Source organism: Lonchura striata, chromosome 20, assembly GCF_046129695.1.
Source record: "Lonchura striata isolate bLonStr1 chromosome 20, bLonStr1.mat, whole genome shotgun sequence".
NCBI classification, from domain to species: domain Eukaryota; kingdom Metazoa; phylum Chordata; class Aves; order Passeriformes; family Estrildidae; genus Lonchura; species Lonchura striata.
The window spans coordinates 8,174,327-8,193,550 of NC_134622.1; the positions used below are offsets into that span (position 1 = coordinate 8,174,327).

Genomic DNA, 19,224 nt, shown 5'->3' on the forward strand with positions numbered 1-19,224 from the left:
CATTTCTTTATGAAGCATTAGCTGCAGGGTGCAGGAGTTTGGAAGAGAGGACAGAGAGGCTTTCCTTTCAGTTGTTTCTTAGCACTGGTGTGTTCATCTGGCTGGCAGTAATTTCCCAGAAGGAAGGTGCTGGAGACAAATCTTGACTTTAGACACAGCTTAGAAAGAATGAGGCCAGGTTTAGTGTTTAGCCTCCAGTTCTGTGATACTGCCTCAAAGGCTACAGTGCTGTCCCCTGAAATTGTGTGATCTATGCTGAGTTGGTTTATTTTATATCTCCTCTACTAAAATTCTCCTGGGCTTGGATTTGAAAGTATGTGGGAACATTCCCACGCAGTCCTCAGAAAACAATTAAGAAAATAAAACTTTCCTAAGTCTAACTTCTGCTAGGCCAGCAAACCTATCTCAAAAGTAATGCTTCCTCCTGGCAGTGTTGCCCTTTTCACTGTTAAAAATGTTCTCTGAGCATCAGCCTGTAGGTTTCTTTCTCTGATTTACACCTGTGTTGAACTAAATATATTGCTTTTAGAAAAAAAAGGATGTGGCTTTGCAAATATAGAGGCCTGTGTGACATCTCAGGGTAGATATTAAAGTCAGAAGAACCAAAGCACAATCACAATATTGATTTATGGTGAGAATTTTGCCTCTCTATCTTCACTGCTTTGTTTAGAGGAATTCTGTCTTGGACATTCTTCCTCAGCCTCTCATTCCCATTGCACTCTTTGCTGTGCATTCACTAACTCATCATGAACTTGCTTTTCCCAGACCCCTGCACTCCCATGGTAAGGCTGATGTTAAGCTCCACAGGGAGTTTTTATCATTCTTGAGTACAAGAAATGGAGTAAAGAACGTCATCCTCCTTCCTGCCTCAGCCACTGCAAGGGTGGAATGAGGTAATGAAGTCCACAGAGCAGAGCCCTGATGACGTGCATGGCTTCTTTTCCAGAGATAACACCCCTGTGAGGCATCATCTGTGCAAATTCCAGGATAATCTGCCATGTCATTCCTCTCATGAAGCCAGAATCAGGGAGAAGTTGGGATGCAAACTCTTTTCAGCCCTGTGACAGAGCAGAATGAGAGCATTAAAAACTTGCTGCTTGGCTGCCTAACTTCTCTTTTTGGTGGCAAAATGTGTGATAGCAATTCCTTATCTGAGCTGGGGGGAAGATGGGATTCATTTCTGTTTAAGTTATGATTTCATCAAGTAGTATGAGCAAAATTGATTAGAATAATTGATACTCTCAGTAGCAGCTACTCCCCATGTCCCAGATTTCCTGAGGAAAGCTGGATGAATGACCTAGGAAGGTATCTGGGGATGAGACCTAGGGACCAGCACACAGGATTATACTTTTTAAATGCTTTAATTTATACAAAACTTAAGCTGGTAGAAATTTTCATCCTGCTCCTGGCAAATATAGACTCATTTAGTTTAAGACCAAGTTCAACTATAAACTCCTTGCATGGACTACAGTGGGAACATTCCCTGGCCTTGAACTTCAGCATGTTCCCCAGGAGGCAATCTCATAAAACAAAACAGGGACACTGAGGGGAGTTGGGGGAAGTGCAACACAAATTAGCAGTGGCCTAGAGGGTTTTGTTTGCTTTTTAAAAAAAGAAATTGCATGAGTTTAGAGTAACCCAAGGGAAACATGAAAGCATCTATGTTTCTGTAATTGGCTATGTCAATTCTAAGATCCTTATTTAAACAGTGATTTGACATCAGAAAGATATGCATACTAAGAAAAAATATTGAGAACATGAAAACAGAAACACTGGAGTGAAAATAAAGTGGGAGTTCAGTTTAAGGACTAGGAGAAAAGCATATGAAAGTGGGATTGCATAAACTGTGACACAACAGATCGTATTATTTCAATTGTCATGTTTTGATGCCCAGATGAAGGTTATCTGGCATTTTGCCCACTGATTCTGAATAAATGTGCAGGGGAGGTGCTAAAAAGTCTCAGTAGTAGCAAGAATTGTGGTGAAATCAGGCTTTGGACTCAGTGTCTTTGTGCAAAACTTCCTGGTGGAAGATCTCCACTTCAAAAAGCCAAATCTAATGTATGGTTCCCTATAAGAATTGTGCAGTGGTACAGGCTCTCTTCTGCCAGATACACAGTTCTGCTATTCCTTCTGCCTCTCCAAGTTCATTGACATCATGGTGTGTAATGTAGGGCCATGAGGTGGCCAGGCTTGAGAAATGCTTTTGTGGCTCTGAAACTCATTTACCACAAATACTTCAAACCACAAATCCTGCTGAGAGTAAGCTATTTGTGTTAAAATAGCTTTTTCTCTGTTGTCTTGTGGCTTTTTTTCATCTATTTAAAAAGATGATACATCCTAGTAGCAGTCTGAAGCAGGAATTGGGTGCCTTTTTTCCAACAGGCTCAGTTCCTGTGAGCTGCAACTCCTGGAAGCTGCTGAGGCATTCTTGTTGCATTATCACCTTCCATAATCATGTCATTAGTGACTGTGGTGTCGTTTAAGTGCCCAGATTCTCTTTGCTCTCTGTGGAGACCATTTGTCAAGGGGCCAAACCTCTCTAGATGAAAGTCTGTTGCTATTCACAGATGTATTGTGAAAACACTGAACTTTAAGAGGCACTTAACCCATGATCATTAGAATTGAGGATTATTGTTTCTGCCACACATGCTCTCTCTAGAGAGAAGGAACTGCCACCATGTTAATGAATACGGAACTATTTTCATGCTCTTTTCAACCACTATACATCCTTCCTGTGGCCCAGAGGAAAAGAGGATCTGAGACTGGCTCTTTCCTCCAATAGATTTTCATAGTTATTCTTTTATTCAAAGTGATGTTTGGTTTAACAGGACCTATTTGGGATCCACCACTTGTTGAAGATCCACCATCTCTTAGAGTAAAGCTCCGTGGTTGTTTTAAGCAGAAGAATTCTAAATAGGAGCGGACAGGGAATGTCCTAGAACTGATAAAGGGAAATGGCAGCTGTACCTCTGAAAATGTTTGTATTTCATGTATTCTTGATCTGTGCTTTCAAGCCGTTGCATGGTGTCACCTCCCTGACCATGGCAGTGTCAGTGCATCAGCTGTGGATCAAGGCAGCTCTTCATGGAGCAGGGATGCAAAAGCTTAGGGAGAAAAATAAAGCTGTTGTAGTATTTGCTGTTGGTCAAGTAATTATAGCAAGAGACTGCTCGACTGGTGGTTTGGCAGTGGATTTAATATAAAGCTCTTTTTCCTTTTGTGTTCAGTTTAAACTCAGACTAATACCAGCTTTTTGTTTACGAATTTGTGGCTTTTTCTCACAGGAATTTGCATTTCTTTTCTCGTTGTGCTGGGCAGTATTTCCTCCAAATCCTCCTTGTTCTCAAGCCCTGTTCCATGCTGTTAGCCCCTGCTTTTTCTGATGCTTTTTTTGCCTAGTTTGCTGGCTGGATGAGATCCAGCACGGATTAAGTGTGACCCAAAGATGCACAAAGATGGGTGTAACATATTCCCTTTGGTCAGGTGGTCATGGGACCATTCTCCTTTGGGAAATGGACTCTGCTGGGACACACTGCCAGGATGCAATTTTTGGACTCCTGATGCATCAAATAGGTGCATTTCTGGGGCTGCACTTTGTGAGGACATGCTTTATAGGAGATCCTAAAGCTCCTTCGTGGCCAGTTGTGCTTTAACATATCCATGTTTGAAGGTTTCTTCTTTATTCTGGAAAATAAGGGCTATGTTTAGAAACAAGAAGTCTGTTATTTTGTATGTCCTTAGTGTGAGCAGTTGACATTCTTTGTCTGCTTAAGCATTAATCTTTTCTACCTGTCAGCTGAGCACTTTGCTGGCATCACTTTGGACTGCAGAAAATAAACAGAGCTGTGTAAATAATGTTAAAAAAATATAGATATAAAAATATAAATGCTACCATAATCCTCAGAGTTGGTACTCAGGCTGGTAATTCCAGCAGAGTTGATTCTTCACCAGAATCAACTGAATGGGACAAAACCCAGGATCAACCCTCTGAACCTGGTCAGGATGTGATACCTAGGACTTGGCTTGCTCAAACACTTCCTTTGACACATATATAATGGAGCTTAGTTTTAAAGCCTTGAGAATCCCAGCACAGCTGTGCCCTGTCCTAAGGAAATACAGGAAAGAACCCAGTTGTTTCTTAATCACCAGATGTGCACTTTGTACATTACATTGTGTATTTGTGTCAACAAGTAGCCTAAAACTGTTTCAGTACATTCCCAAATTGTATCAATTGCTCTCTCCATCTAAACTAACCATATTTCTATCTAAATATCTCACTTGTCCAGAGAAGGAGGTAGGCAGTGGCATTGCCTAATTCAACAGCAGCACTGAGGAGCAGATGAACAGGTTCACTTTTCTAAGCGAGGAACTAAATCCCATCTGCTGTCCTGCACAGTTTATGTGCAGCCTGGAATTCCCACAGTACTGTGGTTTTGTGAAGATTAACAGCAAAACAAGTAACTCCTGGGCTCTGTTACGTGGGTGAAGAAAAACACTGCACAAAACCCCTCTGGATTTGCATGGCAGCCGTCCATTCATTCTGAGCAATGTTCATGGCAGAGTCTCTGCTCTGGGCAGGACTGGGGAGGTTTCCCTGGTGCCACAGCAGCCTGCCTGCCTGAGATCAGAGCCTGCTGAGCCAGAGGAAAAAGCATGGAGTCACACCAGTAACGCAGGCAGGTTTGCTCTGCTGGACAGTGACACATCCCCTGAAGTCCCAGCACCAGCCCTTCTGCTCTGAGAGGCTGCACAAGCTTAAAGAGCTCTGAGTCCACAGCACTTGTTGCACTTTGACATTTAGAAGCAGGATATAAGCAGTGAGTTTTTCTCAGGGAGTTACCTACTCTATTCTTTGAGCTTCTGAGAAGTGGATGAAATTTCTGGCTCCCTCTGTGTTTCTCTGATCTTTGATGAAGAGGAGGATGTTGACTTTTCCTATCTGTACAAAAGTTGAAAGGAGTTTTGCTAATAGCTCTTGAGATAGGAGAGATTATCCTGTGTTCAAACTGACAATACATTGGTTAGGAATTTTGCTTCCAAGTCTGGACCATCTTTGTGACCTTGGAAGTCTTACATTATAGCATTGCCTTGATCTTTATAGCAGTTAAAATATAGATCACATAATTATAAAAACTTCAAAATATATGGAAAGATGCTTTGATAAAAAGGGAACTCTTGAGAGATTTTAATTCATGAAAATACAGGCTAAAAATGTCAAGATAGTCCCAATTTTCTTTGTAGAATCAGAGGCTGCTGGCCAGAGCCTGCTGAGTAAGCAGGAAAAAGCATTATTTTCCTAAACAGAAATACTTACGGCTGAATGTGTACATGCAGTCTATCTGTATGTCCCAGCTGGAATGAAGATTGGTGTCTGGAATTAAAATGCAGCTGCCAAATCATGGCATGTGAGGAATAACCAGGTTGATTACCAATGTAATCACCCCTTCTCAGTGATGCCAGTGCACAGACGTGCTTCCCCAGTGGTGCCAAATAACTTGAGCCAAGCTCTACCTTTTTTCACATAGAGATCTTTATCCTTCAAACAAACACAAGTCTCTTGATTGGAGGGATAAAATAAATGCAGCTCTCTCATGCGTAACTTTCTATCCTGCTGGGTCATTTTAAAAATAGCATTTACATTCTGTCCATCCCAAAGTCCAAGACACTTCCCTTGTGTTGCCTGGATGCACTGACAATCAGTGAAAACACTGAATTGATTGGTCACCAGCTGGAACAGCTCCAAACTGGGAATTTAACTGGCAGGCAGCTGGGCCCTGCTGCTGGTCCAGCAGTAACCTTTGCTGCTGGGACCTCTGCCCACCTTGTTTCCATCCTCCACCCTGAGCCTGCTGCAGTCTGCAGCCTGCCCCTCCGCCCAGGAATTCCAGGGCATGCCTAATCTCTGAATTCTCAATACAGATAATGAGAAAGAGCTGTGGGAGCAGCCAGTGTGGTCATTAGCAATTCTGCACCAGGGCTCCAGGCAGGAAGTAGCTGTGCTGCTGTCTTGGACACAGAGTGGAGCTAATTCCTCCCCCCTCTCTCCCTCCCCTCTTCCCCAGAGTATCTGTGTGGTCCTTGAGCTGTGCTGCTGCATCTTCACTGCTGTAGCCTTGGGGATGAAGGGACACAGCCCAGTCTGTTTCTTCTCTGTGGCATTCAGCACTGGTGTCACTTAGAGGAGCTGCTGAGAAAGCTGATGGAAGTGGCAGTTGTGTGGCAAGCAGGGAGTTGCCTTTCAGCAAGGGAGCACAACAAGGGGAATTCAGGCTGAAAAGAGACATGCAGAGCAAAACCCAGAACTGATCAATGTCTAATTGGATTATTACAAGAGGGAGAACCCCTTAATCCCTGTTTTTGGTGTGTAATCTACCTCTGCAGACAGAAGTGACTCCTGCTCTGCCTTCTTAAGGAATGTGACTGGTGGAAATTACAGAAATAACAGTCACACTTGATAAATATCTCTTGTCACCATTACCTCATCTATGAAATGACCCAGACACATCCATAAAATTGCTTCTGCCTAGACCAGTTCTCATTTGGTCCTGTATGTTTAACAACCAGCCAGCTCCTTCTGAACTTGGTTTTATACATTTTCTCTCTCTCTTGTGCATAGCAATAAATTAAGACCCAAACTGAGGAATATGTACAAACCCCTGTAACTTTACTAACCTTTAGTGAGACCTTTGTAGTAGGTGACTTTTAGTAATGAGGATTTTGTCATGGGGTTATTTGCATTCAAAACAACTCAGATTGTTTGCTGGGAAAGGTTCAGATTCATCCACTGTTTGTTATATGGTGTGCCAGCAGCTACTCTCAGCCTGTGTTCACTAGAACTTGTTTTAATTATAAAAAGTCAGTCTTTATGTATAAAAATGCAAACAAAAGGAGCAGTAAAAGGCAGCAGTAAAGCTGTTTGGCTCCTCAGGCACGTTGGTTTCTCACTGCATGGTTGCAGAAATGGTTTCAGTGTCAGTAGAATCTTGCCTTGGAAGCAAAGGAAATTGGAGGCTACATAATTACTTTATCACTATTACCTTAGCCATTTGCTACTACTTTCACTTTTTATTCTCATGAAAGCTTCAGCCATTTCAGCACCACCTCTCCCTTGGAACCACAGTATCAGAACTAAGCTGCCTTGAAGAGGTCCTGAACCACAGGAAGAAAGAGCTGAGTTTGAAGAGTGCAGATTGTTTTAGAGTGGCTTTACAGTTTACTCTGAACAATGTCTGTAGGACAGCTCCTGTCCAGATGAGCTTGTTTTAAACACAAAGTTTTAGAGAGCATCATTCCACCTATTCTTGCCAGTCTGCCTCAGATAGGAAAGTTAATATAAGAAAATTGGATCTGCCTGAATTTTTGGTGTCTTCTCTGGTTTTTGGGATGGAAATAGTTGGGAGCTGAAACATCTTTGTGTAGGATGCATAATACCCTTTTAAAATTTCCTCTATCTAAATGTCTCCGTTCTGTGTGAATTATATAGCAAATTGATGTTTGATGCTTTTGCAAAAAAAAAAAAAAAAAAAAATTACAGCCATAAATCCTCTAATATCTTGTCTTTGCTAAAGGGCTCATTAATTCACACTTACTAAGCAAATGATGAATAGTAAACCCGAAGCAGCACCTGTGGCAGCAGTGGAGAAAGGAGCAAACAGAACCTAAAAATATGATGGGAAGCAGGGATTCTTTATAAAAAGAAATTCAGTAAATGGCATGACTTCTAAAGAGCTGGCATCAGTTCCTTTTCAGTTCATAGTGCTGTTATGGCATGATTTAACTGCATTTTCAGAGAGCATTTTGTGATCTGAGCTCTGCTGTTCCATGCATGTGTAATCAGCAATAAGATGCATGGCTAACTGACATGCTGAGAGAAGCATTAGAAATATGGATTATGGGATAAAAAACACAACATTTTAAAGAAATTTAAAGCAATTTTTCTGGAGACTGCAGTTGGCTGGGCCATTTGAACCAGGGATATTAATACAGGCTGGAGGATAGGAGGTCACCTGGCTTCCTTCCCGGTCCTGGCTACCCACTTAATCTCTCTACAATACATTGCTGGTTTGATTTCTTTTAATCACAAGGCATTACTTCATTTTGTATTCCATTTAAGAGGAAAAAATTGGTAAGAGAATTCAGAAAGCTTCCTGGTAGTAGATGGACTAAATGTGATGTACAAATCACTTCAGACTTGCAGCTCTCCATTGAAAATAGCTGTGTTCAGTTGTCATCTGGGTGTACCCTGCAATTACAGAAGAATCCAAGCAGCCTTTAATTTCAGGCATTCATGCCTTTCATCCCTGTTAACTGGACTTTACCACACTTCTCATTCACTCATAGTTCCAGTAGATTGCCCAGATGTTTCATATCTTTGCTGGAGCATTTCAGATGAACTGGAGTGTTTTGTTTGTTAAGAAGGCTGAAAGGAGCCATCCTTTCCTCATGTTACTTCTTAGGAAGTGTTTGGAAAATGCCCAGTGAGAGCCTGAAGATTCCTTTGAATAGAACCTCTTTGGCTGAACCCTGTTAACCTGGCCCCAGCCAGTTAGGGTGTAATAAATCAAATTAGAGCTGCAGTTTCATGCAGCAGTTGTTAAAGATGGGTAGGTTTGGGTCCTCTTTGGAAGTTGCCTGCCAAGGTACCTTGATCCATTTTGCATTAGAAAGGTCAGGGTTCAGATGTGCAGAGCTGTGGCTTCTGTTCAGACATGAGTTTAAACATATCCACATAAAACCAGTGAGCTGTTCAAGAGAAGCTGTGGGGGCCTGGGTAGTGATGAGCTGGAGGAAGCTGAGCCACTGGAAGGAGAACTGCTATTAAAAACAAGGAAATTGAATAGATGCAATAAATTGAATCTATTTGCTTAATAGATTTATTTTCAAGTATTTAATTTTATATTCTGCATGGGCTGAACCTCCATGATCAGCCATTCTGGCAGGTTCCTGGTGTGCCATTCCATACCAATAACATGGGAGAGGCAGGAAGGGATGCTGGATGCTGAGAGAATGGAATAATGATGCTCAGGTTGTATTTCTTGCAGGCTTTCTTCCTCAGAGTTCCAGGCTAGCTTCAAGCTGATTCATGTCTGTAATTGATAATTTTGGCTCTCAGGGAGAAAATTATGACTCAGAGCCATTGCTGTGGGCACAGTAACACGTGCATAGTGGGAATATCTTGTATCAGGATTTTAACCTACTCAGACTGTAATGAAGAGTGCATGATGTCATTGTTGCTTTTTGCTTGGAGTCAAAGATCGAGTGAAATCTAATGGGGTGGTGGTTTGTTCCTCAGACAAACAAAGAATTGTTTTTAGTGAGAACAGATCACACAGATTTCCCTGGGTGTCTGTAGCAGGGCTCTCCAAGGGCTCTGTTATCGGCAGGAAAGGTCCTGTTCCTGGAATGGGGGGCTAAGGTCAATCACTTCCAGGTGTTTTGTGTCTTTTAGGCTTGACCTGACACTAATATCCTAGATTGTACATTTATTTTCCAAATAACATTGCCTGGATATTTCTTTTTTTTTTTTTTTTAACTTTAATGTCCATAGAAACAGACCCTACTGGGTACTGTGATAGCTGTGCTCCCTGATGTGCTTCCAGATCCCAATGTGTGATCATTCCCAGTGCATGTAGAGTAGTTCACATGTGAACTTGAAGAGAATTAAATGTGTTTCCACTGATGGGTGACACTGCAGGAGTGCTGGGGACAGGCCCTGGGATGCCACTGACCACAGGATGTACTGTGGCTGTATTACAGCAAATTTCCCCCCTCCCCTTCCTGGTGAATGCTGCAACTCAGTTTGATCTGAATCCCTGCTGCATTTTCCCATTTCTCCCTGCACTCATTCTGATGGTTCAGAGTGTGTGCCATCCTTTCTGGGTGTCTCATGAGGAGCCACATGCAGTTTTTCAGAACTTGGGGTGGGGGTTCTGCTGTGAGCACACTGGGACACAGAAATCACCCTCCTGCAGTTTGGGATTGTGCATTAACAACCAGCATGGACACAAATAGCTCCCACATATTCAGGGGCTGTGTGTTGGGGAATAGGGAGAGAGGTGTGGCAGCAAGACTGAGACGGGTTCTGCTGCCAAAATAATCAAGAGAAGGGAATAGTTTCCGAGGTGTTCATTCCCTAAATTGTTTTCCTTTTTTTTTTTTTTTTATAATGGCTTCAGGGGAGCCAGAGATCTTACGAGAAATCAGAGTTGTTTCTATTTTGACTTAATTCCTCTTGGTGTGGTGGAGTGGGGAGGTACTACAAATAAAGCTGCAGTGTAGCAAAACACAGATCACTTTTCATTTACCATGTCCTTATATCCCAAACTGAAAAGTATCTAACACAGAAGCCAAGATAAAGTGCCAGGGAGAGGGGTTTGGACTGTGTATGAAATAGAAATGCATTTATTTAAAGGAAAAAAACCCCAACATTAATTGATTCTTGCTAGCTGTAAAAATGGAACTAAGTGGGCTTGAGTATGCCTAGATATTTTTTATTGTACTGTGAACTGAACAGTTGAGCTGAACCTTTGAATGTTCGTTTTGGGTTTGCATTTAGGACAAAAATTCAGATTTGAGTTCATTTTGGCTGTTGATTGTGGCAAACCACTTTGCAGCAGATTTCATCTGTGGTACAAACATGGTCAGCAGAATCCTATCCTTGAACTTTTGCTTGTTTGTAAGACTTAGATCCAAAAGTTACTGAGGATGACTGGCTGGACAATGCTTGTTGGGGAGGTGAGGATTTTTTGACCTAGTTTTGGTGTAGACATGAGCACTTCTTATGTGTAGATATTGTGATTTGGGAAGAGGAGAAGAGCTTTAGGTGTATTTAAAATTACAAAGATAAGTAAAATTATTAAACTGATTCTGGGATAGTGAAATACTGTGTGAAGGAGCAGTTCTGTATCTCACATGTCTCATAGTAGCATCATGAAAAGAGGATAGATACAACGTTCCTACACAAACAAGCTTTGCCTTTTTGTCTAGTCCCATTGCATAACTAAGGCTCTGTTTGTTCCTGTTTCCATGGCCTTTGGGAAAGAGGAGAAACAACCTCCATTTTCCATTTCTTTCCTACAGTATAAAATGAGAATATTGGTATTTGATGATAAGCTATTTGCTGATAAAACATATTGGCCTCAGTAAAAACACTTTTGTAACTTGGCAGTCAGTCCTTTCCCACTAACTGCAGATTGATAAATAGAAAGGAACTTGTTTGTCTGAAGCTTCAAGAAAGCAGAATAATCCAGCTCATCCAATTCCATACGCACAAAGTTGGACTTCCAACTAAAAAGTTGGAATTTTATGGAATAGGCAATGCCCAGTCAGCTTTCAGAGCAAAGCTGGTTTTTTTGGTTTTTTTTCTTGTGGCAGTGTTCAGCCAGTGCTTCATTTTTGTATTGTCTCCACTGACAGATGTTAATAGAGTCCTACAGCGTGATGGTTGATGCAGTGGGGGGGTGTCAGCTACTTTCTGAGCCCATTAGAGTTGTAGATTTATTACAGACAAAGTATTTTAACCTGAAATATTCTCTCAATTTGAGTCATATTTGGTTATGGACATTTATTACTAACTGGAAATCCTGTCAGATTGGACCAAATCCAGGTTGGATAACTAATCAGTGAGGCATTAGAAACAAGGAGCACATGCTGAAATAATTCCTGTCTGGGTTTTAATGTGTGCATCAGCTGTTGTATGAGAGATGCAGTAAAAGCCTTGTCTTTGGGGGAGTCTTGAAAGAAATGAGAAAACAGCTAACTAAAGAAAATGCAGAGGTGGGGAGTGTGAACTGAAGCTGAGCACCCAGGAGGAAGTGGCTGCTGAGGAGGGCTGGAGGTGACTCCACACCTGCAGGAGGGTGGGAGATGCTGCAGCTCCATCATGTCCCAGAGGCTCCCTGCTCCAGCAGCTCTTGCTCAGTATCAGTTCACTGTTCTGTTTTTAGCTGCTATTTGCAACTACAGCAGCAAGACTTGGCCGTGGGAATTCCTTAGTGTGCTGGTATGGCCAGGCAGTGCAGACAGGAGCATCAGAAAGGTCACCTTGTTCACAGGAGCAGAACTGGGCCATGGGCCTGTTTTAACTGCAGCTGTGTCCTGTGAGAGCATCCAGGGAAGAACCCCGAGTGCACTCTGTATCCCCAGAAATCTTGTGTTTTAAAGGAGTTCTCTGCAGATGGGCTGACTGCAAAATATTATTTTCTGTTTCTGTAGTCACTGCAACTCCCATGGTTCTGGACCTCAGCTGTCATGAACAGGGAAACTGGGCTTGCTCTGTGCACCTGAGTGCAGCCTTGTAGTTAGAGATGTGGCTAGCAAAAAACAATCCAAGTGTCTAGAAACAAGGCAAGGAAGATGGTTCTTGTCCATGTAAACTCACAACTCTATTAGACTATTTATTTGCAAATTTTTCTTCTTCACTTCCCTCCTTTTGGAGGCGGCAGTGGTGGGAGTGTTGCCACAGATATTTCTAGCTCACCTCTGGGTTTTTTGTTCCATGGCTGCATGGAACTATTGTTTAGAGATTTTTTTGTTGTTGTTGTGCAGCACTGTTCAAGGATGGCTCATGTTTTCTTTTACAGAATATTGATATTACCAACTTCAGCAGCAGCTGGAGTGATGGGCTGGCCTTTTGTGCTCTCCTACACACATATTTGCCTGCACATATTCCTTACCAGGAGCTCAACAGCCAGGACAAAGTAAGTTGTGTAGTACATTTGCAGAATTCACAATGAACAGAATGGATGAAAAGGAGAGGGAAACCCACAGTGAACTCCCGGAGAGAAATGCAGGGAATGCTGGGTGAAGAGTCAGTGACAAGTTGACTGAGTCCAGTGAGTGCTGCAAATAAACACACAAACAATATCTATCACAGTTAGAATTATATTATGTACAAGAATGCCTAATACTAATTAAAACCTCAGCAGAAACCTTTCACTCATAGCAAAGACAGAACTTCCGTGGGTTTTCACCCAGCTGTCCCCAGTTTCACAACTATTTGTCAAAAACTGAGGGTGCCACTCAGGCAGAAGTAGATGAGCTATTCAAAGAACTTTTGAGTGAATAAGACTCAAAAAAGAGTCTGCATGCAAGTATGAACCCAGGGGTTTAGTTTTCAAATACACCTGCTCATTTAAACTTACTGGGTAACCAGATGTAAGGAAAAGTTCAGGAATAGTGCTTTGATGTTAATCCTTTTGGACTTTCATTTTTACAGAAGAGAAATCTGCTGTTGGCATTTCAAGCTGCTGAAAGTGTGGGCATCAAACCCAGTCTGGTGAGTAACCTTTTAGCAAGGGGGCTTTTGCTGCAAACACCATTCTAACACCTTTCCTTGTTGCCATGTCAGTGACCTTGCACTCAAAGTGTCACACAGTGGGGAGGGCTGCACCACCATCATCAGGATGGTGCTAGGAGAACTTTAAGAAAGAATTTGTAGAATCACAGAATAAATACAATTTGGAGGAATTGCTAAAGGTCATCCAGTATTGAAATGAAGGTATGGATTATGTCCTTCTTTTGGATGCCAGCTGCAGATTATTCATAATTTTATGGACAGACTTGCCATATTGCACCATTACATTAATGGTTGCACCATTTTATTTCCTTTTGTTTTAGTGCTTTAAGAAACAGAAAGATGTTAAACTGTTTGTCAAACTATTCAAAAAACCTTTCCCAAAATTAACTATATTACAAGGGAGGGAGAAGTTTAATATGAAGGGAAAACTATTATGGGATTCATGAACTAGATTCAGAAGCAAAGAAGGATCAGCTTAAATGAAGTCATGTAGAGAACTGATCTTTGACTGCTGATTTTAGACTGTAGATTGCATTAACAGATTTCAGAATTGCACTTGGCCAGTGGATGGTTCCAATGGTCCTGATGGCTTTAAGGGGCTCAGGAGTGGAAGCAGAAGTGCTGAGGGGGCTCAGAGGAGCCGTGCTGGCGTTGCCTGAGCGTGGTGCTGTGTCTGTGCAGGAGCTCAGCGAGATGATGTACACGGACCGGCCCGACTGGCAGAGCGTCATGCAGTACGTGGCCCAGATCTACAAGTACTTTGAGACCTGAGCTGCAGAGCAAGAGGTGGACACGAGTGGGGAAGAGAACAGAGAATGCTACAGATGCACTTGATCACTTTAAAAACCTGCTTGCTCCTCTTCCACAACCAACAACCTAAGCTCTTAGTGTGAAAGGAAGCTCTTCCGTGGTTTCGATTCCGTCTGGGACTGCAACCAAATAATTCCCTGTTGTCCACCTTTGCAAACCAAATCCATTGGTAAACTTACTCCCACGTGGAAATTGCAAAGTGTTTTCAAGCACACATGGGATATTTCTGAAGAGGATCTCTTGGGCTAACATTTGCCTTGACAGGAGACCTGCTACACAATGAAGTTTTAAGTCAATGTGGATTATGCTGGCACTCAAGGGAGGCTGGGAGATTAATATTAATACAAAAGCTCACAAAAATGCTCTTCTTGCCAAAACATGCTTAACTCATCCCAAGTATATGTTCTTTTCTTGCCTCCATGTATTTTATAAAATACCTTGACAGATGCACTTAAGTTGTAGAACCTTAACCTGAGTTACTCTCACGCATCTCACCCAATAACTGCACTAATTTCCTCATAGCATAACCAGCAGGATGGTAACAGGATCATTTGTAACTCAGAAACCACCCTCTGTTCATCACCAGTTAGTGAAATAACTCAGAAAGATCCTGTTAAGTGCTGGGACTTCATTTCAGCTCAAACAGAAATAATCTATTTGAGGAAAAATAGGTTTATTACTCCAACTTCATTACTTGATTACTCTGGGAAGCCAGAGCTTGGTTTCCTGGCTGACTGTGCAGGCACAGTTATCACAGAAACGTTGCAAATGCAATTTAATAGCTTTATTTTGGAAGGTGCCAGTAATGAGGTGAGCAATACAGTGACATCTCATATTTTTTGTGGATTGAGTGGAGTAACTTCTTCCTTCTGTGTTGCTCCTGTCTGGTCAGCAGAGCTATGTCATTGCTGCCTAGAGGCAGGAATCTGGAGACAGCCTGTGCCCTGGGCCACGAAATAAGCCCATGGGGCACTGGTACATGCTTGGAAATGATGTTATGCTGTAAAGGAGCACAGTCATATATCAGCAGCAATGGAAGGTGCAGCCTCACTCCACAGATGACAGAGTGTGTAACTGGAACCCATCTGTGCCACGGAGCTCAGGCGCCAGGGAGCAGCTTCCCACCTCAGTAACACTGTTAGGAAAATGCTGACAGACACTGTTAATGTCCATTACTCTGTTCTTCTCATTTCACCTGATGAAGTTAATTTTTGTGTTTGTCTCTGAGGATGGAGGCATCCAACAGGCTGCTGGATTTGTTCTAGGAGCAGGTCTGGGAGAGCATGTAAAGGCTGCCTGGCTGTTTTAGGGCATGCTGGTAGGAGAAAGTTGGTGTTTAGTTACTGTGTTTAACCCTGATGCTTCGTGAACATTAGTCCTAGAGAATTAGGGATCATTTCTGTCTTGCAAAATATTAGTGCTCACTGCTTCAGCCTCCTGGAAAAAGGCTCAGGAAATGGAAACGAGATTTCGGAGAACAAAATTGGTTTCAGGCTTTCAAGGGCTTTGCAGGTGGCTGATCTCAGCCTCTGGTTCCCCATAGTGTTTTGTTGTTTGATTTGATTTTACTTTATGATGCTATTTAATTAAGAAACAACACATTTCAGACTTTGTGTTCTCACAGCACAATACAGGACTCAGGAATAGATGGTAGAGCCCAGGGTCAGGGAGTGCTTTGAACAAAGAGATGCTGGAGGAAGGCAGTGTGTGCCTGTTCTGGAGGACGAGAAAACCATCTCTTGCTCTTGGCTTTAGTCTGAAATTTATTCTAATCCATTGCCTCTGGGAAAGTCCAGTTCCAATCTTTGGAGAGGCTGTGTGATAAAAATGGCCAGGGGAGAGCACTGACAGTGCCCCTGCACACTGGGTGTCATCCTGCACTGTGAGCAAGCAGCTGAGTGCTGCCACAGGCACTTCATTGCAGGGGAGCCCTTTCTATGGAATCCATTCTCCAGGATTTCTCAGCACACCCTGCTGTCCATAGAGAACCCAAGATGAGTTGCTCTAAAATACAGGATAAGATGGAAGAGGAACACTCTGCTGAGCAGAGCACTGCAGGGCCCCGTTGCCTCGTGGATGCAGCAGCTCTTTTCCCTGGAGGTGTCCCTTGGCAGGGACCCCAATTCTCTCCAACAGGCTGGAGTTCAAAGCTGGAGTGAAGTCAGCACAGAAAATTCCATATTCCTCAGTGGGCTTTGGATTGGGCACTTGCAGGGATGAGAAAAACGCTTTTAATTCCCAGTGTCTGGTAAACATCTCAAAGTCAGAGTAAATGATGTGAAAAAGGGAATTTTAACCCTGTGGTCACTGGAAGGGTGTCCAGTGTGGCCCAGTGTCCACGAGGTGTGTGTTACCTCCTGCTCTGTCTCTCAAGGCTCACTTTACCCTTACAGACTGTTCTGGGGGATCCAGCAGTTTTATTGGGTTTTTTTTTCCCAAATGATTTGTACAAAGCAATGTTTCTGTCATCTCTTTGCTGCTTGCTCTCCTATGCTTCCTCAGTAGCATAGACCAAACACTAATTCTACCTAATTCTAGTGGTGTATTCCTTATTTTTTTACTCAGCTAGGAGTTAGAACACAGAGTTGTAGTAGGGAAGAAGGTACTTGGTTTTACCTTTTCTTCAGTGTTACTGTTCTATCCTCAAACCTGCAAAGCATCTCATTTTGATACTTTGAGAGACGGTTTTCCAGATTATTTTTTTTAATTAAGGGTATTGTTTATTTGTTAATTTAACTGTTACAATATTGGGGGGGGTTCTTCCTTTTAAGCCTTGCACAGTTACGTTTCAAGACCTTGATATTCACAAGTTGCTGTTTTTTATGCTGCCTTAAAATTTAAATATCAATTTATCCTATATGAGATCCTGCAGGCCTGGTGTCAGAGACTCTGCAGGCCTTTGTGAGATATATCAGATCGGAGCTGCAAAATTCCAAGTTCCAGCTGCCTTTAAAGTTAGGGAATTCAATTAAGTTAAGCAAAGACAGTATATGGAAGTTCTGAGAATTCTCTGAAAATGTCCTGAATGTGATGATATGACAGGGATAGTGTTGAGCAGTAGGTTTGCCTGAACTGCCTAAATTCTTTCTGACTTTGCCTCTTAGGAGTAATGGATCTTTCCCTGGTGCGCAGGCAGATAGATCTTGTCCCTTGCTCCCTGAATTGTCACTCACAGGCACCACCTGGGTACCTGGTGTACCTGGGGAGTCTGTGGGACTGCAGGGAAGCAAAGAGCTGATCTGGGGTGAGCAGGTGAGAAGAAGGGCTAGGAAGGGGGTTCCAGTGACATTCCTGGAGGGATGTGGCAGCGCGTTGTGCTGTAGTGTCGGAGAGGACCGGAGCTGGAGTGTGGGAGGTGCACTCCTGCTCCTGGGATTTCAGGTGAGACAGAGAAGGTCCAGATTGTTTCGTGGCTTGGGAAGGTACAGAGGTGTGAGGAGTGAGCCCAGCCCTGTGAGGAGTTTTTCTAGAAGGGCTGAAGAGCTTTTCCAGAAAGTGAGACTGAGGGAGAGCCCAGCGACAGGGCACAGACACGCCTGGGGCTCTTTGTCACAAAGGACATCAGAGAGTCTGTGTGGACTGTCAGCTTGAGGGGCATTACTCCTAAGAGTGCAGCCTGTGGGGTCTCAGCAGGTGAGGAGAGGACACAGCACAGTTGGCTGCCTTTGCCAGGCTCCCCTTCCCGTGCCCATGACAGTCATGGCAACACGAAGGGGACAAAGACTTTCCGTTCTTCTGCACTGCAGCAAGGCAGCCATGCTAAGCAGAGGGATTTGGGGCTTATGCAGGGTGCTTTGAGGTTTAGCAGTTTTCTTTCTGTGATTTGAAGTTGTTTTTTATAGGTTTTCTCTAGTTTTGTACATGCAACCAGTTCTTTTTAAGTTTTCTGTGAGAGTTTTCTGTCCAAACCAAGTGCACGTGGGCAGAAGGATTGGTTCTTCCCAGTTTGATTCCTGACCTGGAGCTCTTCAAAAATCCACCTTTTGGCTTCCCTGACTTTGCCCCTTCCTTGGCAATGACCACACAAGCCTGGGCTCATTGGTTTGTTCATACCTCCCTCATCCTGCTGTGCTGGGGGTACCAGCAGCAAGGATCTGACTGGGCCAGCTCTTGGCAAAGCTGAGCCTTGTGCATCTGATCACAGGCAGGGGCTGTATGGGATGAGATTATGCATTTCCCTGTCACAAGAGGGCTTTTTGCCTAAAAAAGACTCAGGGCATGGAGCATGAAGACATTTCTAAACCCAGCAATAAGTTTTACTATGCTCAGCTGTGTTGGTTTGTACCAACTCCAGTGCCATCGACGCTCGCTCACCGACATGGTGCAGAACCAGCTTCTCACTGAACTGCAAGTAACTTGTTTTTCTCAACTGATGGTCTCTCCATTTTTGACTTGCACGTGTGCCAAGTCCCATGGGGCAGTGCTGGACACAATGTTTTTATTGACTGTTGGTCCAGGCCTGAGTTTGTCATATGGGATGATCACCTCTGACAGTTTTAGCTTTCCCTGTTGGGTACAGATGTTACATCGTAATCTAATTTATACAAAGAGCACATTAGAATGTACATACTAAGCATTGCAGATTTGGACATGCTAATATTTAAAGATTAACATTATTAAAATGTATGATGCAAAATCTGTGTAATATTTCTAATAAATCTTTTTCTGTTTCTGAGGTTTGTTGAAATGTTTCGGTTACCTACATACAGTACAAAATCCAAAGTATCTCCCATCCCTGGAAGTCTTCAAGGCCAGTTTGGATGGCAGTCTGGAAGGTGAGACAGCTCCCAGAGTTCAAAGCACATGGGAGGCAATGACAGAACATTGCAGAGGGTGAGCAGTGTGTGCACAGTGCCAGAAACATCCCTTGGAGTCTTCTGCACCCACCATCCCCTCTACCACAGAGCTTTCAAAGGTGCCGAGTTCAGATTCCAGAGCACTTTCACAGAGGCTGCTTTTGTCTCACAAAGATGGTGGCAGCAATACCAGAGCAATCCAGCTGCTGAGTCAACAAAGAAAACTGAGATTATAAAAGAAATGGGCATTTAAAGCTCTTCAGGCCCCTCAGGTGTGTTTGTGTCCAGCTGGGCAAGTCAAACCCTGTGGGAAAAGTT

The 19,224-nt window shown here is 43.0% G+C and overlaps 1 protein-coding gene across 6 annotated transcripts in view; it reads left to right on the forward strand.

Annotated features, from left to right (window-relative positions):
* The window catches only part of SPECC1 (sperm antigen with calponin homology and coiled-coil domains 1), an 86,954-nt gene extending 68,169 nt beyond the window's left edge, over positions 1 to 18,785 (forward strand). For all 6 annotated transcript variants that reach the window (XM_021524942.2, XM_021524945.2, XM_077787532.1 and 3 more), the window contains 3 exons: positions 12,585 to 12,701; positions 13,220 to 13,279; positions 13,982 to 18,785. In XM_021524942.2, the coding sequence (XP_021380617.1) occupies positions 12,585 to 12,701; positions 13,220 to 13,279; positions 13,982 to 14,071 (267 nt within the window). In that variant the 3' untranslated portion in view covers positions 14,072 to 18,785. The remainder of the gene's footprint in view (positions 1 to 12,584; positions 12,702 to 13,219; positions 13,280 to 13,981) is intronic.
* The last annotated feature ends 439 nt before the right edge of the window (positions 18,786 to 19,224 follow it).